Genomic DNA, 23,199 nt, shown 5'->3' on the forward strand with positions numbered 1-23,199 from the left:
TATGTCAAGATCTCAAAGAATGTCGCTGGCCGCATCTTCAGTGTATATGCTCATTTCCTTCAAAAACAAAACATATTATTTTAAACAAAATTGTTCTCCTCTTGGACTGGCTGACAGTGTTTAGTATTAATGAAATATTCTGAAGTACATATTGCAAAGGATGTAGAAATGTCACACTTATTAAAATCTTTCAAACCATCAAATTTGGCCCATCCATTCATTAGTAAACTAAACTAGTTCCATGGGAAGATAAATAAAAAGTAGCTTCTGCTGAACATTTGATTTGTAATCAATATTAATTAATGACCATCCTAAATTGGATGTTAACATCATCTTATTTCAAAGTCATTTGGATCCTATTAAATATCTTGAGCCAATTATCATCTCATTGTTATACCAGTTTTATTACAGATCTTTTATTTTAACTCCTGGGCTTCCCACTGGACCTTTCTTATCCCTGGAAAAATGTAAATGAAGATATGTGGAGAACAGTGGCTGCAGTTAAGGCTGTTTCTTTTCTGCCTGAAGTAATAATAGTAGAAAGATTTAAAAGCATTTGCAAATGTGTGTGATTCCTTCCCAGCAGCAAGCTTCCTTTCCTTATTGCTGTTCCAAAGGATAAAGAGAGAGCAGATGAAACTATGAATTAAGAAGATTCTGGAACACTGTTAGACCCCCTCCATCATATGAATAGTATGCATACTTCATTCCTGTCTAAGGGACTGTGAGGCAGAAAGGATGAGTAAAGCATCTGGGTAGAAAAAACTAGTTTACCTCGAGAGGCACTTTGGAAATCATGAGTTTTTGTCTTATAGTGGTTATCAGAGAGACCACAGAAATTTCATAACATAAATTTCCCTATAAGAAATAGCATTCCAAACCAGGTATATAAACCATAATCTCAGCTCTTGGGAGGCTGAGGCAGAAGAATGGCTATAAATTTGAGGCCAGTCACAACCCAAACCAAAGTAAACAAAAAGGCCACCACATTCTTCACTATCCGTACAATATGGGGATTTTTATTTCTTTGAATTAATTTTCAATTATTTCTAGTTTTCATTTTTCTTAAGATCGAATCACCTCAGAGCAGATTAACATCAGAGATCCAGGAATCAATCACCGCAAGAGTTTATGGCGCAGTAGTTGACCAAGTTTCTGCATGTGTTAATCTTCACAGGGGAAATGGAGATGCCTGTTGGACTACACAAAGAGAGCAGCCACTGAGAGAAAAATGGAAGACTGCCAGGTGCAGAAACACGCTGTCCAGAAAAATCACTGATTGTAAAGATCATCCTCTCTCCTTATATAAGCGGCCAGATGTTGTTGAACTCAAGTTTTTAAAAAAGCTCATGAGTCATAGAGAGCAGCAGAGCTTAGCAGCTCCATCAACTAAAGCATGCTGTGAAATGTGTGATAAGCAACTTGTAAAATGAAGAGAACTGATTCTGCAGCAAACAATTTTGGAATTCCAAGGACTCTTTAAGTTATAAATGTGAATGATATTGAAAGCAAATGCTGGATTAAGTGAATGAGAATTGTGTATACAGTGTGGGATCAAAAAACAAACACACAACCCAACTTAGGGCCAATTGATCTAAAATACTCTGGACGTCACTTAGCTTTTGATAGTCCTATTTAGCTTTTGATAGGCCTAGCTGTCTTGTATTATCAAATGTGTGTAGGTGTGTCAGGGTTTATTTCTGTTCATGGTTCATGGCGCGGGGAGGGGGGCAGACAATGGGAGTATGAAGCAGCTGGTCGCTCACCTTGCCTACACAGCTAGGAAGCCAAGAGCCATGGATGTTCTTTCTACTCTGCTTGCTTCCTTCTTCATAATCAGTGCAGGACTCTTATGTAAGGGACAGTGTCATCCACATTCAGTTTGGATCTTCAACAATCTAGAAACACCTCACAGACAATCCCAGAGTTTTATCTCCTAGGAAGTCCAAAACTCAGTCAAGGTTAATTATCACAGTGGATATCTGCACACATATTTTAGAGATAAGAAAAATGCCTTTGACCTTTGTCCATTCAGGAATCTTGGTAGTTAAAGAGAGTTGAAAGGACTTTGGGAGGTCTAGACTGGCTGTAAAAATGCAGCCGTGGACGAATCCACACAGAAAGGAGTCTGACACATAATTCCCTTCAGAAATGTGATTTATGAGAAGGAAAGGTGTCTAAGCTATGACGGCTGGCTAGGCCTGTAGGTGGAAGACAACGTTAGACAGGAAATGGTTCAATGTATTAACCACCACATAACAGGACCTTAAAGGAGAGGCTTCCCTTTAAAACCTAGAGAAGAACTTCATTTAGAGCGAGAAGAAAGAAACAGGGCTTGTCATGAGAGGGAAGGGGTGGAACTCGAGGAGGCTCTTCAGAGGTGGGGTCAAGGGGTCTTCTGAGAACCCGTGAGCAAATATACTTTTATAAGATTTTGGTGAGCTGATAGGAAGATTCATATCTCGTTTGTTTAGTCCAACATAGCACATGCTACCAAAAGCAGGAAAGGGCCAGGTAGGATAAATTAAGAGCTATGGAGTCACAGCACAGACTGTGTCTCAATGTTTTGTCACAGACAGAGCTGCAGGGATGTTTGACCTGATGTCTTAAAGGAACAGGTCCCCTCTAGCCATCGCTTCTACAATGCCCACCTTACACAAAATGTTGTTCCCCAGGGTTCCTTTCAGAAAAGCTTGTGTGTGTGTGTGTGTGTGTGTGTGTGTGTGTGTGTGTGTGTGACACTTACATGCACTGGGGCTAGAAGCCAGGCCCCTGTATGTGGTAGACAAGCACTCTGACACTGAGCTGTGATTGTAGCCCTAGGTCTTATCTTTTAGTATCTTACAGGACAGAGAATGGAGACGAATGTCCTCCTTATATCAGAATAAATCCAGGTTACCATATCTTTCTTTCCAGTGGCAACCAGGACTCTTTCTGCTTGGCTCTCAAGAGTCAGCCTTTCCCCTGGAACATAACCTGATACTCCAAAGCTCTACCATCCCTAAGATCTCCTTGGGGTTCCTTTATTCCTTCTTCACAGACCTTTCACTTCCCCTCACCATTTTCTGTCCTTCTCTGTCTTCTTAATTATTATTTATGATACTGGGAACTGACCATAGGGCTTCTTACATATTATCCCAGTGCTGGCTATAGCTTTATAATTCTCATTTGAGAAGGGTCTTATTAAGTTGCCCAGGTAGGCCCTGGACTTGGGATCATCTTGTCTATGCTACCCTGACTGGCTTCCTCTGTAGTTTTAAAATCTGTTGTTGCTGTGGTACTGATGATATGACAGAAAGTCAAGTTTGTTCTTAGGTTAACAGAACAAACCACCCTTATTACCCCTTATTATTCAATCACCAAGTATTTGTCAAAGCTTTTTAGCATGGTTGTGGGAGATTTCAATGTTATTTCTGTCTCAGGATGGATGCATATACTGCGTGGGTAGGGATGAAATATGAAATTTCTTTTTCTAAGTTTGAAAACCAGACACAAAGACTTACTAGCATTTAACACGTGGCTGCCATGGGAGCCGTCACCTGGCCCTGGGCAAGTTGTCACATGTCAAGTCCAGTCTTTAAGGTAACGAGGGCAAAAAGGGGATTCTATGATGTGGATGGAATGACAGTTCAGGGCATGTACCACACAATATGCTTCTGAGCAAACTGATTTGGGATGACACTGTCTAGTTTATTTTCTCTAACAGTTTAAGATATTTTAGATTTATTTTGTGTATGAGTGTTTTGCCTGCAAAATATCTGTGTACTGAACATATGCCTACTTCTCACAGATGTCAGAAGAGGGCTTTGGATTCCCTGGAACTGGAGTTACAAATGGTTACTAGTTGAGCCTCCATGGTGAGCCTGAGGCATGATTCTTTCACAATCTGCCGTGTTACAGCTGTGACAGAGTCCTCTGAGGACACCTAAGAACTTCCACAGACATCCTGAAGTTGTGTGGGACAAACCATTTTCTAGGTTATTGTTAGAAATTATTCACATGGCAGAACCAACTTCTTTGTCAAAATAAGGAAGGTCTGGGGTTTTGTCTGTTTCTGTTTTTCCATGTAACCATCCCTTGATGTTAGATTAAGTAGCACCGATGAACTTCCCCTGTAGAACCATGCTGATCAGTACTCAGAAGCCTGCTGTTTTAAAAATGTCTTTTAGCTGATTTGATGGTTACTGTTTCCAAGACTAAGATGATAAGCCCAATCATTTTATACCACTTCCATTTGATGGATTGCTGCTGTCACATCCAACCTTATAACTTTTTGAGTTAGATAACACTCAGCTCATGATGGGCAGCTCAGGTCCCATGGTAACTTAGTGGCTTGTTGTCAAATTTTAGTTTCCACTAAGGCTACCTTTGAAAGGAAGAATAGTTGTCTGTATATGACAGTAGATCCTTGATCCAAAACTCCAAAGACCTCCTCTGTGATTCAACTTTAGGGCCCTACCTGCTAATGGTTCAAAACTGCATCCTTATCTACCATGGATGCCTCAAGTACCATCGGGTCTGCTGGATTGTATGGACCAAGGAGTAGAGCAGCCTGCACAGCAGCCTGGGCCTGTTCTAGAGCCTTCTATTCCAGGTCCCACTTAAAACTAGTAGCTTCCTGAGCCGTTTGGTACATGGGCTGGAGTAACACACCCAGAAGAGAATATGCTGCTTATGGGATCTTCCTGGTGGTGGGAGGGGCAGATGAGACAACTTAGAAGGAACATCTCTGCATGGCCCACACTCCTAGGAATTTTACTGAGCTAGAAGGCCCTTGAATTTTGATTTTGAATTTAGTTCCCATCATTTCATGCAAATCTCATATCTACATATTTTTATAGGCAGTCACTGTGCTGGGGAGTTTTATTAACTTGAAAGCTAAAGTCATTTGAGAGGAGGGAACCTTCATTAAGAAAATGCCTCCAGGGCTGGAGAGATGGCTCAGCAGTTAAGAGCACTGGCTGCTCTTCCTAAGGTTCTGAGTTAATTCCCAGCAACCACATGGTGGCTCACAACCATCTATAATGAGATCTGGTGCCCTCTTCTGGCCCGCAAGCATACATGCAGGCAGAACATTGTATACATAATAAATAAATAAATCTTTAAAAAAAAAAAAAGAAAGAAAGAAAAGAAAGAAAGAAAATGCCTCCGTAAGGTTGGGACGTTAGACAAGCCTGTAGGGCATTTTCTTAATTAATGATGGATGGGGGAGGGTGGTGCCATCCCTGGGCTGGTGATCCTGGGGTCTATAAGAAAGCAAGCTGAGCAAGCCATGTGGAGCAAGTCAGCCAGCAGCACTCCTCCATGGCCTCTGCATCAGCTCCTGCCTCCAGGTTCCTGCCCTGTGTGAATTTCTGCCCTCACTGCCTTTGATGATGGATTGTTACATGGAATTGTGAGTGAGGAAAACCCTTTCTTCCCCAAGTTGCTTTGGGTCATGGTGTTTCATCACAGCAATAGTAACCCTAGCTAAGACAATCTCTCTCTCTCTCTCTTTCTCTCTCTCTCTCTCTCTCTCTCTCTCTCTCTCTCTCTCTCTCACACACACACACACACACATACACACACATACACACACACACTTGTTTCATTTCTGTTGCTGTGATAAAATACCCTGACGAAAAGAAACTTAGGGTAGGAAAGGGGTTTGCTTTACCTCATAATTCCAGGCCATTGTCCATCACTGCAGGGAAGACACAGAGGCAAAAGATGGAGATAACTACCCATAGCACATCCACACTCAAGAACAAAGAGAAACAAATGCATATATGTAAACATGGCTGGGAGATGGCTCGGTTGGTGAAGACCTGAGTTAGAGTCTCCAGAACCACACAACAGCTTGACACATAACACAAATTGTAGTGGGTAGCCATTCCAGCCTTGGCCTGAAAGTTCCAACCTCCCATTGAGGCTTCAGTAATGGTCACGCCCATAAGGCGGGGCTGAGGGAGGAAGCTGAAGACCCAGGATCGAGAGGAGAGGTCTCTCTTGGTTCTAGGACCCTGGACGCTGGAGGTAGACCAGGCAGAGTTCTCCAGAGAACACCGCCAGACTGTGCCATCCCTTTCCCAGACCCTGCAACCTATCCCTTCATTTGTAAGCTACCCCACAAAATAAACCTCCCTTTTAACTATGTGGAGTGGCCTTAATAATTTCACCAATACACAAACATCCACGATTTCAGCTCTCTTAGTAGGAGATCAGAAGTGGAGACAGGAGAAACCCTAGAAGCATGTGGACAGGCTAGCCTGGCATCCACAGTGGAAAACAACAACGAGGATCCTGCTTTAAAACAAGGTGGGAGGTGAGGACTGAAATCCAAAGTTGTCCTCTGATCCCCACACATGTATGCCTGCATTTACATACAAATTCATGCACACATGCACATTTTATACATATGCACACACACACACACACACATATACACACACACACAAAGAACATGCATAAGTAGATATGTTTTTACCCACACTTTATAACCACTGAATAATCAACTTCTTCATCGATCTTATTAATAGAAAATGAATAGGACATATATCTTAGTTAGGGTTTCTATTGCTATGAAAAGACACCATAACCATGGCAACTCCCCAGCCAGAGACAGGTTTCTCTGTATAGCTTTGGCTATCCTGCAACTCACTCTGTAGACCAGACTGGCCTCAAACTCACAGAGATCTGCCTGCCTCTGCCTCCCGAGTACTTGAATTAAAGGCGTGCGCCACCACTGCCCTGCTGACCTTGGCAACTCTTGTAAAGGAAAGCATTTAATTGTGGCTGGCTTACAGTTTCAGAGATTTAGTTCATTATCATCATGGAGAGAACATGGCAGCCTGCAGGCAGACATGGTGCTGGAGAAGGAGCTCAGAGTTCTACATCTTGATCAGCAGACAACAGAAGGAGACTGCGTCACACTAGCCCTGGCTTGAGCATATCAGAACTCAAAGCCTGCCCCCATGGTGACACACTTACTCCAACAAGGCCACACCTACTCCAACAAGGCTACACCTCCTAACAGTGCTACTTCCTGTGGACCAAACATTCAAACACATGAGTCTATGGGTGCCATATCTATTCAAACCACCACAGCATATAACTTTCCCGAGGGGGCTGACTTTCTAAAAGTAGTCACAGCAACATACACCCATCTCATTTGATGGTGACGTTATAATATGATGTTACTATTCTTCTATCAGGTTGTGGTAGTCTTCTTCCTTCCTTTGTAACTCCAAACCAAAAAAAAAAAAAAAAAAAAAAAGTGGTAGACGTGAATCTGCCATATAAAATCCCATGCAGGCCTACCCTTTATCTTTATAACACAGCTGCCATGTTTTAAGGAAGCCTGGGCCTTAGAGAAAGGCACACAGGAGATACTCTCAGCTAAGGTTCCAGCTAAGAGCCAACAGTGACACCTAAACATTCAGGTCAGGGTGTGTTTATGTGACTTTCTATGAGAAGGGAAAGTCTGCCCTGCCCATTGTGGTTTCGCATGCCATACCAGGTTACTGAGTAATGGTGGTATAGCTAGCTTGAATGAGGATGTGCACCACTGCTTTTATTTAGCATTAACTTAATCTTGAGCAGTTAATGGTTGTCCTTCCTACTGGGCAGTTTAGTGTTGAAGCTCTCAAAATGTATGTCTTCTGTCTGAAGTGTCAGACCTCATGGAACAGAGGTACCCAGACCATGCCCCTCCAAGACACAAGATATGCCAAATAAGTACCTATTGTTGGTTTAAGCTCCCTGGCCTGGAGATGTTATGTTACAAAGTACCCTAGTAAGGGTTCTGCTGCTAATATGAAACACCATGACCAAAAACAAGTTGGGGAAGAAAGAGTTTATTTGGCTTACACTTCTCTGTCACTGTCCATCATTGAAGGAAGTCAGGACAGGAACTCAAACAGGGCAGGAACCTGGAGGCAGGAACTGATGCAGAGGCCATAGAGGAGTGCTGCTGACTTGCTCAGTCCACTTTCTTATAGAACCCAGGACCAGAGCCCAGGGATGGCACCGCCCACTGTGTGCTGGGTCTTCCCATCAATCACTAAATAAGAAAATGCCCTACAGCTGGATCTTATGGAGGCATTTTCTCAATTGAGGTTCTTACCTCTCAGCTTGTTGACATAAAACTAGCCACCACACAAAACAATAAATAACTGATTCCCTCTCTCTGGATTGTGTTACTCTCTGTAGCAAACAAACAAACAAACAAACAAGCACAAGCATCTTCCCTGTCCTTTCTAAATTTTTTTTCTTTATTGGGGTTAAGCACCACTTTGGTACACCACAACCCCACCCCCTATCTATTGAAATCACCACCATCTGTCTCTTCTGACCCAAGTTTCTCAAGTGAACCTTCTGCACTCAACCTTCTTCACTTACAGTGAAGTCTACTCAACACTCACCAGGCTCTTCTTAAAAAGTGAGGCCATGGAGCCATGCGGTAGATCCCAGCATTCGGGAGGCAGAAGTAGGCGGATCTCTCAGTTCAAGGCCAGCCTGGTCTACATAGTGAGTTCCAGGGATACATAGAGAAACCCTGTCTTGACCCTACCCCCACCCCCAAATGTGACATGAGTTCAGGCCCCCCTTTGAAAATGTAGGATTCTGCCCCCACTTTTCATGTCTACATGTCTTCATGTTTACCTTTCATTTCTGAGGGAAGTCTGTGCTGGTGGGAAAAGCCATCCACTTCTAGCAGGGAAACTGCTTACATCAAGAACAACCCAACCAACCCAACTTTGAATAGGTAAGAAAAAGACACCTTTTCGGGTAAAAGCAACCACTTCCGGGGCCACCGCAGCCATTAGCAAAGATCCTGGCTGGGTGAGTGTGGAGTCCGACCAGCCCAGTGTCCTCAGCAGGCTCAGGCAGCACAGACAGCCTGCACCTCAGCAGTGCTCCTTCCTTCTGCTCCGAGCTTTCTCCACATGTCCATCAGCAGTCCTGTCCTGTGGTCCTCCTGGGCATGGTGTCTGCAGTGCATGAAGCCTCCGGAGCGCGGCTTTTTGTGACTGGTGTGGACTGTCTTTCCACAATTCCTCCCCACGCTGCACACCCCATCGGGTCCTAATGTATAACTGCTGTTTTGCTCCTCCGTGTACCAAAGCTTTGTCACGCCCACAGGTGCTGTCATGCTGTGTAAAAGAGGAGGGTACCCTCTCTACTCAAGGTTCAGATACAACCCTGAAGTCTGATTGCGGCCAGATGAACATGCAGGCCCCCTCAAGAGCATCCTTTTCTCATCCTTCCATACCTCTGCACGAGGCCACGGTTACCCCTTCTGCAATCCCCTCCTTCCCTCCTAGAAGCCGGTCCTCCCATCTTGGGATCCAAAGGAATTTCATGAGTAGCAAATTAAGTAAAATTCTCAAATGTTGAGTTTTCCAAATTAGACAGTTGGGCCGAGAGTGTAGCTAAGGGTTTTTAGAATGCATTATTTCTATTCCAAAGGGAGGGAATAGCTCCCTGCTGCCTGGGACGCTCTCATTGGGAAGACGTAAGTGTCTACCACAGGAGCTGAGCTGCTCTGACAGGTGGTTTTCACTGTTTCAAAATACCAGAAACATGGCAACCCATCAGAGACAGCCAAAGAGCACAGGGAGACCCTCTACCTGCACTTCACACTTGAGTTTGAAACTGAAACTGTAATAAATCGCAGCCAGTTTATAACTAGGCATTTTAATTTGTTTGGAAAACCCCAAGGTATTACTAACTTTATTGATTAAACAGTCAAAAATTTCTAATGTAACACACATGCTTCTCTGCCCACTCTTTTTTGTTTTTGTGGTATTGGGGCTGTGTGTGGCAGGAAAGAGTTCCACTATGGAGACGCATTTCCAGCCCTACTCCAAGTCTGTTGGTGGTTAGTGTTGTCACCTTAACAGAATCTAGAATCATCTTAGAGATGGGCCTCAGGGCATGCCTGTGGGGTATTATCTTGATTACATTAATCGAGGTGGGACACTCATCTTAATTGTGGGTGGGGTCATTTTCTGACCAGGGGATCGTGAACTGTCTAAAATGATACAAGTGGGCTGAGCACTGGCATGCCTTCATCTTTCTGTTTCTTGAGTATGGATGAACGCTGTGTGATGGCTCCTTCCAGCTCCTTCCCTAAGACTGACTTCCCTGCAGGATGGATTGCAGCCTGGAATGGGGAACTACAATCCTTTCTCCCTTAAACCTTGTCATGGTTTCACCACAGAAAAGTAACTAAAACAGTCCCTCACAAATGTTAAATAAATACATGGATTTGTTGCTAATCGCTAATTGGATTTTATGTTTTTGGAATGTGAGTGAGCTCAGCAGTATCTAACCCCAGTCAGAGTTTTTTTTTTGCGAGAGAAAAAGAAATAATGTTTTCCCCCAAGATGACAGCCTTTCATACCAGCATCAAAACAGTCTGATACGGGAAAAAAAAGCAGAAATGTATTTACTGTTTTTTTTTTTTTTCTTTTGGATGCTTAAATATATAAGCCATCACAATTTTGAGATAGATCGATTTTCTTTCTAATCTGAACAAACAAACACAATCCCCACAAAAGATAATGATGTTGTCTTAAAATGCAAGGTTTTTAAGAAAACATTTCTAAACTGCATACTTCATGGATAAATTCTATTCAAAACCAAGTGCGTGTCTATTTTCTAGGCCTTTGGGTAGAAATATGGCATAGTGGGAAAGTGTCAATAAAATGTGAGTTTTATGAATTCAGTCATACACAATTATTAATCAGTAACTTGGATATGGAACAAAGCCAGAAGTGACTCCCTTGGTGACTTCCGCCCTGGGGGAATCTGGGCATAGTATGTTTTCTTCTCTGGCTGAGACAGAGATATGCAGGGAAATCTTTCTTCACAAGTAAACTTTTTTGTTCTTACAAAGCAAGTCTGGGGAGGGAGACAGGAAAGCAGCAGATGGCTCCTGGCTTGATGTTTACTTACCCTAGTGCATGTTTTGGATTTAATCCAGGTTGACCATAGGATAGGTACACACAGCCATGTACTTAGGCTACTGGTTCACACGCATTTCAATGACTAAAGGTATGTGAGGGCTAAACCGTTGTGAAACATCTCTTTTTTATTATCATTATTAGTTTAAAGGACTCTACAATATAGCAATATGCCGCAGATGGTTCAGAATCAAACAAAGGCTGTTTAGTTATTTATCTTGCATTTACTCCTTTTAGGAGGCAAGATACCCAGGACTGTGGAGTCTTGAGCTTATTTTTAATTAAAATCCCTACAAATTAGGAAATGTCACATATGATGGTGCTAATAGGTGTGTGTGTGTGTGTGTGTGTGTGTGTGTGTGTGTGTGTGTGTGTGTGTGGTGTTATGCACAAAAACTTCCATATGTGTGAGTGCTTCCTCTGGCACCCTGGATTGTGTGAGAAGTCATGTAAGGACATTTAGCTAAATAATTCAACCTCTGTTCATGTTTAGGACAATATTTAGCTCTCTTATTCTTCCATGCAAATAAGAGAAAAAATTTACACTTGTTTAGTACTGATTTTTTTTGAAAACACCCTCTGCCTCTCAATCCTACCATTTGCCCACATCCCATGTGGATAAAAGGATTCCTCTCAGGAGGGCGGGCCGTGCTGCCATTGTGTTTTTTCCTAATTAAAATGCAGAGTATTAAACACAGTTGAGTACATCCATGCACACGCGACATGCTGTCATCACGCACAGGAAGCAAAGCTCAAGAGCGCACAGTGAAGGCTCATTTCATAACATCATTAAGGTCCATTGTACCCGAATGTCTGAAAGGCTTTGTCAAAGCAGCTAATATCGGCCTGTCAGGAGCGGGCAAACAGACGCTCACGTGAGGCTGTCCTTTCGCTCCTGGATTAGCAAGGGAACTTAGCTTCTTACTATTCAGGCTCAGGGCTAAAGCTAAGGGGCTGTAGGTTCCTATTACTGTAAAATGATGTATAATAAAAAGTCACTGAACTAAAGGAGTTCACTGAACAATATTTGAGTCCTTGGGGGGGGGGGGGGAAGTATCCCTGGGAAGAGCCATTGGGCCTAGTGACATACCAAAGCAGAAGGTGTATTTGAGAACAGAAAGGATTTGGGGGATCAGAAGTGTAATTTGTAATGAGTCAAAGGCAGGCATAGTCTTCTCTTCTGGAAGAACCTTTGGTACTTACATTCTAATCTCGGGGGTTGGGGAAAGAAAGAGCCCATTTTTGAAAAGTCTGTTATAGCCTGCCGAGTGGAGATAGCCATGGAGACGGACTTTATACTCCGGCTTCCTGAGCAGAAGAATCATGTCGTCTGAGAATGCAACCTCTGTTCATGTTTAGGACATTGAAGATTTTTGCTTCCTCATATTCGATATTTTTCTTTCCCATGTTCATTGATCACGCATATGTGCTGGAACAATAGAGGGAGAAAAGGTGTCAGGGTTTTATTTTTAGTTTAGAAACCCACCAAGAATGCGTTAGACACCTTTAAGACATTTTCAACAAGTGCGTTTTTTGGTACACCCCAACCCCCAACCCCCCACCCCCCACCTCCGGTCAGCATCAGTTGCACAACCAAACATGAAGCAGACAAGGTGTGATTTGATAATAGCAGCCTGACAGCTTGGGATGAGTTACTGTTCATCTAAACCTGGGTATGTTTATGTAGTCTAGAGACCCATTCAATGCTTGACAAAAGGTTCTCTGGCAATTTAGCTTTGGGCTCTAGTCAGGCTCTGGTTTCAGGCTCCCCAAAAGTAGAAATGTTGAGGCCACAGTCTGGTTGTCCCTGGTGGAGACGGTTTTCCTTGGTGAAATGACAACAGCTTGATTGAAGAGAGAGAGGAAAATACTGGGAAACACAATCTACACCTAAAGACCCTCTTTTGGATAGCAAGAAATAGGTTAGGATCGTGAAAGGCTGAGCAGTGAAGCCATGGGAAAGGGGGCTGTCCTAGAGACTGCACCCTGCTGTATTAAGGATGCACTAGGTATTGCTACTAGAGAGCTTATATAGCCAAACCCTTGGTCTTGGTGGCATTTGGCTTTCTAATTTCAAATAGAGACATTATATATATATATATTACATATAATAGTGAGTGGTTGGTTTCTTTGGGTAAGATGCCCTCCTGCAGATCACTTAGGGTTAATTGAGGTCACACCATTGAGTACCATGCTGGAGGTCTGTTTCTCTGTGCTGACACAACTCCTTCCAATGTCACTGTAATCTCAAGCAGTCAGTTATTAGACACAGACATGAAGTGGTGTATAGAATATTGGCTGCTTGTGGTGACTGGCTATAGAGAAAAAAACAGTGTAGGGCCTTTGTTCTGCTTCCTGCTTCTCAGTACAAAATACAGATAATCATGAAATGTTTCCATCATCCTCATACCCACCTTGTAGGGTACTAGAAGGATTGGAAGAATTCACTGTATCTCCCAAAGTGTTCCCATCACAAAGTACAGCTACATTTTACTACTGTTTTTAGTAGTTTGTTAAATTGATGCTAGCATTAAGGTCTTAGGCAAAGAGGATTAGGGTTTTGTATGCAACACTTACATTTAGGTCTCGGAAGTATTCATTGTAGTCTAAGGCATAGCCCACCACGAAGACATCTGGAATCTCAAATCCAGCATCTTAGCAGAAAGGGACAAAGAAGAAAGTTTAGAGCATGCATGCATACTGTTGCCATATGCTGCTATGGCACTTACATGGTAAGCAGAAGTGAGAAGTAGTGTGTAGGACAAGCCCAGTGAGTGCCTGGACCAGAATGAAAGCTTGCGGACACAAGGCAAACAGGAAAGCGTGTATGAGGAATTGGTTTGCAGTGTACAGAGTAGAGAAAGTGTTCAGGAGGTCCTGTGGATAACGAGAAGTGTGTGTATGTTAGCCATGTGGCTTTGTTCACAGCGAGTGGTATGTCATGTCATAAGGCCTAAGGAGATGCTCTTAAAAGCACAAAGGACCATTCCAACAGAAAGCATCATGGCACTGCCATACATAACCAGGTGTACTGGCTGCATCAAGCAATTCATTGGACTCAGCCAGCTGAAGGACTGGAAAGCAAGACACTTGGGAGACAAGAGGAAAGGAAAGGGGATTGTTCAGCTTGAAGGGGGGACTGCTGAGGGTTCTTTCTGTGCCAATCTGTGCATCTATCTACACGGCTGGGGAGCCTAATTAGCTCTTTATTGCTAATGGGAGTGGACTGAGAGGAAATGGATACAAATGCAGGGCAAGGTACTTGGGTTCAGCCAAAGAAGGTGGTTGAGAGGAAGAGATGTTTATTAAGAAACAGACAACGGGGTGGGGGTTGGGGGCTGGAGAGATAGTTCAGTGATTAAGAGCACTGGCTGGCTACTCTTCCACAGGACCCCAGTTCAATTCCCAGCACCCACATGGCAGCTCACAACTGTCTGTAACTCCAGTTCCCAGGGATCTGACACCTTCATATCAATGCACATAAAATAAAATTAAATAAATAATTTTTAAAAAAGAAAAGAAACTGACAACAGTTCTCTCCCAGAGATCTTCAGGCAGGATAAATATGTGTGGCCCAGTGGTTTTCAAACTTGCTTCAGCCTGTTGGAATCTTGTCAATTCATTTATTAGAGTACACTAGAAGAGAGACATGTATGCCTAGTTATATGAAACTGCCCTTCGGTCCAGCCTGTGGACTAGGAGCACAGCGATCTTCTTAGTCACCACAATTTAGGGTTTGTTTGTTTTTGTTGTTGTTTTCTCTGGAGACATTGTTTCTCAGTATAGACCTTGGCTGTCTTGGAACTCCCTCTGTAGAGCCTCCAGCTCAGGCTGGCCTGTCTCTGCCTCCCAAATGCTGGCTTAAGGGCATGTGCCACCACCACCCAGCCCATCATTTTGATCTCTATGACCTGATATACTTTCAGTTTATCGTCTTTAAATACTAGAAATAAGGGATCAGTTTTCTAGGGTCCTGAATTATGGGGTCACTAAGTAGTAGCCTGTTTGATTCCCTGAGCTTGCTCTTTCTAGGAAGAATAATCCAAGAGGAGCTGTGGTGCATGTCTGTAATCTCAGTGCTTGGGAAGCTGAGCCAGGAGGCTTTTAAGTTCATTACCAAACCCAGGCTACACAGACAGGCCCTGTCTAAACAAAGAGAAACAAATTCAAAGAGGGGAAGCAAGGGCAGAGGAAAAGACATCAGCATTTGAGCACATAACAAAGAGTCAAAGACACTCAAAAATGCTGTCTCGGAATGCACTCCAGAAAGGAGAACCAGATTCTGAGCTAGCTAACACAACAGAATTAGATTCTGGGGAAGCCTACTTGAACAATAGTGAACTTTCCAGTGAGCAATAAGTGTGGCAATTCAGACTGTGAAAACTGAAGTCCAAAGCCACAGAGAAGGTCGAATATTGTGATGTTATGAAGTAAGAAATCGATGAGTCGGTGGGGCTGTCAGGAACCAGAGGAGCCCATCACTCACTGCTGAGTGTAGTTCCTGCAGTGTGTGTAAATGTCGTGACCTGAAGCAGACTGCCTGGGCTCACTACTAGCCCTCTTCAAATGGTTATATGACCCTAGCATTTAAGCATTTAAGCTTGTGGTGTTCCATTTCTTCATCTGTCAAATGGGTACAACAATAGCAGCTGTTGCGAAGACATTAGCTAACCCCTGTACGCCTGTAAGAACCTGGCCTGGCACATCAGAGCTTCTTACAGTGCTAGTTACAGTGCTAGTGACTATTGTTTAAAAGTGTGTGTGTGTGTGTGTGTGTGTGTGTGTGTGTGTGTGTTGCTGGGGAGCCAGGATACTTGGCAAGTGCTCCAGCACTGAGTCACATCCCCACCCTCGCTGCTCTTATTATAAAATGACCCAAGAAATTCACAACTAATTGAATTTGATTTTGCTTTCTTGTGTCTTCTGGAGACGGGGTCTCAGATGTCCTTGAACTCATGATCCTCTTGCAGGCTCCTCAGTGCTAGGATTATGAGCATAAGTCATCATGCCTGCCCTTGGATACATTTTTTTGTTTTGTTTGTTTTTTAAATTTTATTTTTATTTCTCTCTCTCTCTCTCTCTCTCTCTCTCTCTCTCTCTCTCGTGTGTGTGTGTGTGTGTGTGTGTGTGTGTGTGTGTGTGTGTGTGTGCAGGTGGCTGTAGAGCCCAGACACATCCGATCCCCATGAAAATGGAGTGACATGTGGCTGTGGGTTGCCTTGTATAGATGCTGGAGTAGAACCTGGGTCCCCTGCAAGAGCAGTGTGTTTTAATTGATAGGCCACCTCTCCAGCCCCATGTTTTCAATTTAACAAAATTTCTTCACAAAATTTCTGCTTAATAACCCCCACGTAATGATATTGACATACAGACCAGATCCCAAGTAACCAATAGGAACAGGCCATGGACCTAGCTACCTGCCCAGAGGTGACCTGGTGTGCAGTTAGGAATCCCGCAGAAAGGACACATGTGTTAGGAGGGAAGCGGCCCTGGCTCATGACCCCTCCATACCACTACTCTTTGCCTAATGCTTTTGTTTTCATCTTGCTAATGAGAATTGGAGCCAAGTTATCGTAGGGGCTTTAGAGCAGATGCAGGTGAGAGAATTTTAGCTGAAGTCTGCCTCACACAAGTGAAAAAAAGAGTCGACGTTTGTTTAGAATAATAAATAATTCAGTGGCTTGTTTGTCCCTCCTGGTATAGGAGCCAATCTTATTATGAGGAGGACAGCAAGGTACCCTGGACAAGGAAAGTCCTCCAGAGCACATTTCTGAGTGAAGTGTGAAGACGGCATCTGGAGAGCTCTGCTTGCTCACGTTCTGTGTTCCGGAATTTTTGTTAAAGGTAGCAGGGAGGCTAATGAAGGTACAGGGTCTGGAAGGAGGTAGGATGATCCTTCTAAAGCTTTGGAGTGCCTCTTTGATTGGTGGAAATGGCTGCTAGTCAGGGACCCTGGATGTCTGAATTAGTCTTAGGGGAGTAGGTCTATGTCTACCCTAAATCAGACAGCGGCATAAAATGTAACAGTAGAAGCAACCAACGCACCAGGGGAACACCTGTGATCCCAGTACTCAGGGAGCTGGAACAGAAGGGTACATGCCTATTTAAGGCCAGCCTAGGCTACAAAGCTGAGTTATGTAGTAGCCTGCACTGAATTACATACCAGTGAGGTTTTTTTAAAATACCACAAACAAACAAAGTAAAAAAAAAATCGGATATATACAATGGAGTTGTTGTGAAAGATGCAGACATAAAGATGTGGACCCTCAAGGAGCCCTAGCCTCCATCATAATGTATTGGAGACAAAGAATTTGTAGGACTATTAGTCTCACATGAAATGCCAAAATAAAACACCAGCACCAGAAAACCACCCCAAACCCTGAAACACTTACAGTCAGGTCTGAAGCTGTCACTTCTGGCTGTTCTCTTCACCAACAAACTGCCATTAAACAAACAAACAAACAAACAACCCAACATTTAACAACTCCAATAAATTGGGATGTGATTGCAAAGAGAATTAAACACCGCTGAGGTGCATACCCTCCCCCCAGCCTGTGGCACACCATCGCAGCCTGCTTTATTTAAGCCCTGCTTTTGCGGCTGCAGCATGGCATCCCTGTGCTAGATAAAAGGAAACATGCTGAGCAACTGCTGAGGACTCGCCCATCCACGCATAGAAGCACCTGGAGAAGGGCTCCTGTTAAGGGCCTTTCTCTCTCAGGCTAGCAATCAGGTGAGCTATTTGTCAGGGTGGTTACATCACAGCATCCCAGGTTGAGGGCCAATGGCTTGGGACAGCACAGCGTTCTGTGAGAGGACGCTTCTTGGTCTTGTTTGGAAGGACAGAGCACTGTACTGTGGTGTCTGACTCACCTGGCTACCTTAACCATGTTGGGTTTGTATTTCTCGATGCTGCTGAGCAGTGCTCTCATGGTCCTCCCAGTCCCAACAACGTCCTTTGCAAAAAGCAGAAAGTTCAACAAAGCCATCTGCACAACACGCTCTTCACATTTGCAGAGCTAGTCCTTATTAATACAATGCACGTTAATTTCAAATGCCAACCAACAGGAGTCAACATAGGAAGCAGAATCAGTTATGTGTTAGTGGGCTTATCATTTAGAGCCTGGAGATTATGCTGGTGAATATTCTGTTTTTGCATCCTTTGGCTGTGTTGAAGGATTCAGTTCAGCCTCTGCAGAGCATGTGAGCCCTTCCTCATTGAGTGTACCCGGACTCTTGTATGCATAGTCAGGGACTAAATTTGGCCTGGAGGTTACATTTCACAATACAAGAGACACATGAATTTTCATGGACATGGGATGTACGTCTGAATACACTGAAAGGATAAACACCTCCTTGGCCTCCCTGCTCCTTAGGGGAGGCCGTGGCTGGGAAGCTAAATGTGTCTGGGCAGCAGCTGGTGACAACCAGGAGTTCCCTGCTCCTCAGCTGCAGCGAGCACAGGGGCTCCACTGCTGATGAGCTATGGATGCACAATTGCACAGAACTGGCGGCTGCAATTTACTGTCCTCCTCATGGAACTCAGCTGTCAGGCACTGATGAGGAACACAACAGGTCTGTGTCTAGCCAGGGTGCAGAAACTCATTTGGCTGGAAGGTCTACTCCCTGAGTTGTGTGGAGCCAGAACTGTGCATACAGAAGGATACACTGACAAATGTGGAACAAAGCCTGACCACAAGAAGATCCTCTGGATTTTTGGTGGCCGAGAAGACAGGTGTGCTCTTGAAGGAGCGTGGCTGTTTACTGTGGGGGTCTGCTGCAGTCACAAGACAGTCTTTCTGTTTCTTTCTTAACAGAAAAGCAAAGCCAAAACAACAAAAGACCCACCACCACCCCAAACCTGTAACTTTTCCTTACATTGTCATGTTAATTGATGGAATTTATGATTTTTGAGGCTCGAGAATGGATTAGAGGTCATTAGGTAAGGAGAAGTCTACCCTTGGCTTTCCTGTTAAACAAATAACAATAAACATATTGACTGGTTCTACAATCCAGTTTACTCTCCCTACAACTGTCTAGCTTATAAATCCACGAAAGAACCAAATGAGATGTATGTGAGATTGGATATAAAATAGGACCAACTATCAAATAGTCTTTATTAAAGTGTTGATTTTGAATTATTTGAGTCTAGTGGCTATAGTTGGCTTTTGTTAAACACATTTGAAGAGCCACACACAGTGGGGACTCAATACTTGGCCAATTTGATAAACAAGGTGAGGATTTTAAAATTCACTATTAGATTCTTGTAACTTCCAATACTGAATAGGAAAGGCCCGCTTACCTCAACAATGAGGACATTCTGGAGGGAAATAAAAAGACAAAAAAAAAAAACAACATTTCAGAATATGATTTAAAAAAAGAAAGCTTGGGTCACAAGATAAATGCAAGTTTTGCTTATAGTTAGAATTTCATAATGTGCTTAGTAGATTTTTCCCATCGTACAAGTCCAAACAATTATAGGAAACCTAAGTATCCCATATTCATTTTAACATCCCTGTGGAATTAGTTGGTGTTGCAATTTTATTGTCTTTATTCAGGTTAGTAGCAGGCTCATGTCAGACCTTGTTGTCTATTTGAAGCAACTGTCCATAAAATTATGATATCTCAATAGTGCCATGTCCCTCTGTCTCCCATCTTTGGGAGGCCAAGCACACCAGGAGGAAAGCCAGCCAACATAAACGACATCATTAATGGACCTCAGCAGATGATCATATACTTAACTGTGACAGCCCTATTCCCATGTAGCCACCCCAATCCCTGGTGTGTCTACCCTTGGATTTTCAACCCTGAAGAAATGGAGTGGAGGTAGGGTGGGATGGGTAATCGACAGAGCTTTAAGGGGCGTGCTGTGTGTTTTTACTGACATGGCCAGATCCCTTGCTATGTGCTCACAAGGTGTCCATCTACTTTCCCCTAAGAAACAAATTATGTTTTATCCCAATTTCTTGTTAGATAGCTTCTTTACCCAGTAGGCTCTAAACTTCATGTAGTGGAGGATTGTGTATGTCTTGTTCATAGCTGCATTCCCAGATTCTACTGTATTGCCTGCATGCAGAAGGAACGATTTTTTTTTTTTTAAAGAATAAGGACTGTTAGGCTTATCCATGAATTAAAAGCAACCAATTAATTGGATAAGTAGTAATATGTCAATGCTGTCCACCAAATTATGATTATAATAATATACCATTCCAGTCACTACGTGGGAAGAATAGTCCTTGAAAGTAATGGGGTGTTATTTTATGCTTTTCAATCTTTTATACTTATTTATTTTTGTGTTGATGTGTGTGGGCACATGTGACAGCCCCCTGATCTTTCTTTCATCCCTGATTAATCAGGTCAAACCATAAATTTCTTATTTATATCTGATAAAAAGAGATTTAATGAATAAAAAACGTTAACAAGTCACCTCCCCATACAAGGACACTGGTAAAGTTATATTTTACAATCCATGTCAAACATGTAGAGATGTCTTTCTGGTAGTACTTTTCTCTTAGGTATGACATTCTTATTAAACCTATTTATTTAGAATATTAATTTTCATTTGGGAGGCAGAGGCTATCCTGGTCTACAAAGTGAATACCAGGACTGTTATACAGAGAAACTCTGTCTTGAAAAAAAAAAAAGGGAATAATAATTTTATGATCAAGGTAAAAGGCTATATTGCCTACTCCCAAAACCCTTGCATCCTCTCCATGCCACTGCACATTAATAGCATGTGTGAGGCTCTGTCCATCACGTCCTCTAAGGCTCACACTATCAGGAATCCCTTTACTATTCTGATCATGGCTTGCTATGGCTGCTGCCCTTGGTCCACAGCACTTAACTTCAGCATGTATTTTCAGTTTGACTGAGACTTGACCAAGCCTATTAAGCTAACCAGGATGCTTAGAGAATGCTGTGGCTAACTGAATTTCCTTGTTCACAATCCCTTTTAGGTTCAGCTATGTAAACAAAAATTTCTTTCCAAAATATGTTGATATGCATTCTTGTCTAAATAAGTAGGGAGCCCTGAAAAGAATATTCTGTCTGTCTTTCTGTTTCTCTCTCTTTTCTCCCTCTCCTGCTCTCCCTCCTCCTCTCTGTTTTCTATTTAGAAATTATGTAAAATAGAAGTCATCTTTGAGAAGATGAGCCACGAAATTCTAAGACCATAGGTAGGAAGTGGACTTGGATGTGTATTGATCCTGAGACAGATTGTCAAAATCATTCCACCATATTTAAAGTCTGAAAGGCTTTGAAGAAAAATGCCACCTCCCACTTCACCTCTGCTCTCTCCACATGTTGTTTTAAGAGGCAGTCGTCACTTAAACTCTGTCTTCCTGGCTAATCTGCCGGTATTTCTCATATGTCCAGATACTTTACATTTTTAAAAATACATGCATTAAAAAAAAATCCTTTTTTGCAAGGCTGAGATTGACCTCATGCATACCAGATAAGTGTTCTAGCCTCAGCCTGATATTTTTACAAACATGTTTTATATAGCTAGTTTGGTTTTTAAATGTATTCAAATCATGTTTGAAAACAGAAAACCTAAGATTTTCCCTAGTCACTCCTTCCTTCCTTTTTTCCCCAAAATACACTAGGTAAGCAAGCTCTCTTCCACCAAGCAGTACCCCAGCCCTGAACTTTTCTTAAGTTTTGATGTGTATTTAACTTTAAAGAACTTAAATGCATTTGTGTACTTTAAAAAATATTGAACTTACCATAACATCATTTTATATAAGCAAAATCTCACATCTAACAAAAATAATAAATACTTGATATCACATAAAGCTAATCACATATTGAAATGTTTCCAGTTGTCCCTAAAATGTAATTTGTAATTTGTCTCTTTAATCTAAGACCACACATTGGACTCTACTGTATTTTGAATGTATTCTTCAGAGTTCCTGCATTGGAAAAATCAATCACCAGAAAACATTAAGGTGGGGCAATAGAAGATGATCCAACCATGTGTTCTGCCCCCAAGAACAGAGTACTGCCATCATTACAGGAATGGGTCAGTTGTTTTCATGGCAGATCATTATAACAGCGAGGTAGGTCCCCTTTCTTATCCCTCTTTCTTATTCCTCCACTCTCTGCAATGGGATGATACAGTATGAAGGCCCAAGGTATGGATGATGTAATTGTGCCAACCTTGGAAGCATTTGTGTTAGTGTCTATGGGAACCAATTCTTTCATTTTCATGCATCAGGATTAGACTCAAGGGCTAGGAGACAAATGGTAACCCATCTTCCTCTGGTCAGCCCAGAGCACTGACTGACAGGAAAAGGCTATCCAGAAAGGCTTGTGTTCCAGGTATGTTGGTGCACACCTAAGCATAGCACCTGGGAAACAGAGCCTAGAAGATCTTGAGTTCCAGGTCAGCCTGGATCATACAGAGAGACTTTGTGAAAGGAAAGAAGAAAGGAAGAGAGGAAAACAAGGAGAGAGGAAGGGAGGGAGGGATCAAGGGAGGGAAGAAAGGAGGGAGGAAGAAAGGAAGGAAGAGAGGGATGGAGGAAGTGAGGAAGGAAAAAGAGGACAAAAAAGAAAGAACTCTACAAAATGAATCATTTTGGCTCATTTCTTTCACTTTCGGAAGCTCATTTTCCTTATGAGACATGGTCTCCATCTATCTTGAATGACCGGCAGTTCTTCCCTAACCAACCTTTCATTACTGTCTACTGCTTTTAATTTGCTCTGAGCAGTCTACTGAAATTCTCACTTTCTGAGTGGGCAACCTTGGGGATTTTTTTCAGAACTCTCTGTGCCTCCCAAACACTTCCCATCTGATAACCGTGATCGCTGAATCTGAGATGTTTGCCAATTCCTGTCTTACTCATCTCCTCACACCTAGCTCACTTCCTCCCAGAAAGCCAGGAAAAATCTGCGGGGGCTGTAGGCAGAAATTCTATAGGGACTCTGGAGGCTCCAGTGTGTGGTTTTGTTGCTATTCAGAGACCTGAGCAAAGCCCATCACCGTCAGTTTTCCTAATGAAGAAGGAAGCAAGCAGGTAGGGGAGAATTAGGTAAACACACGATTTTCTTAAGCAGTCTATTTCTACTGTAACCTTTGAAAACACAAAGCGATCACCACACCACACTATCTCAAAGGCAGCAGCAGCAGGGGCTTGTGGGTGTGGTCACCCTCAGAGGCATTGGCATGGCTATCGTGGGCTGGAGGGTGGCTCCTGACTGTGAGGAGGAGTGTGACTATAAATCCCACAGAGAAAGGAATGTCACTCAG

The 23,199-nt window shown here is 42.9% G+C and overlaps 1 protein-coding gene across 1 annotated transcript in view; it reads right to left on the reverse strand.

Moving 5' to 3' along the window:
- Nucleotides 1-11,059: 11,059 nt before the first annotated feature.
- The window catches only part of Prtfdc1 (phosphoribosyl transferase domain containing 1), a 100,442-nt gene continuing 88,302 nt past the window's right edge, over nt 11,060-23,199 (reverse strand). Inside the window, exons 5-9 of the mRNA XM_036186992.1 lie at nt 19,252-19,269; nt 17,823-17,905; nt 17,342-17,388; nt 13,527-13,603; nt 11,060-12,378 (exon numbers count right to left, since the gene is read on the reverse strand). Coding sequence (XP_036042885.1) covers nt 12,331-12,378; nt 13,527-13,603; nt 17,342-17,388; nt 17,823-17,905; nt 19,252-19,269 — 273 coding nt within the window. The 3' untranslated portion in view covers nt 11,060-12,330. The remainder of the gene's footprint in view (nt 12,379-13,526; nt 13,604-17,341; nt 17,389-17,822; nt 17,906-19,251; nt 19,270-23,199) is intronic.

Source organism: Onychomys torridus, chromosome 5 (genome assembly GCF_903995425.1).
Source record: "Onychomys torridus chromosome 5, mOncTor1.1, whole genome shotgun sequence".
Classification (NCBI taxonomy): domain Eukaryota; kingdom Metazoa; phylum Chordata; class Mammalia; order Rodentia; family Cricetidae; genus Onychomys; species Onychomys torridus.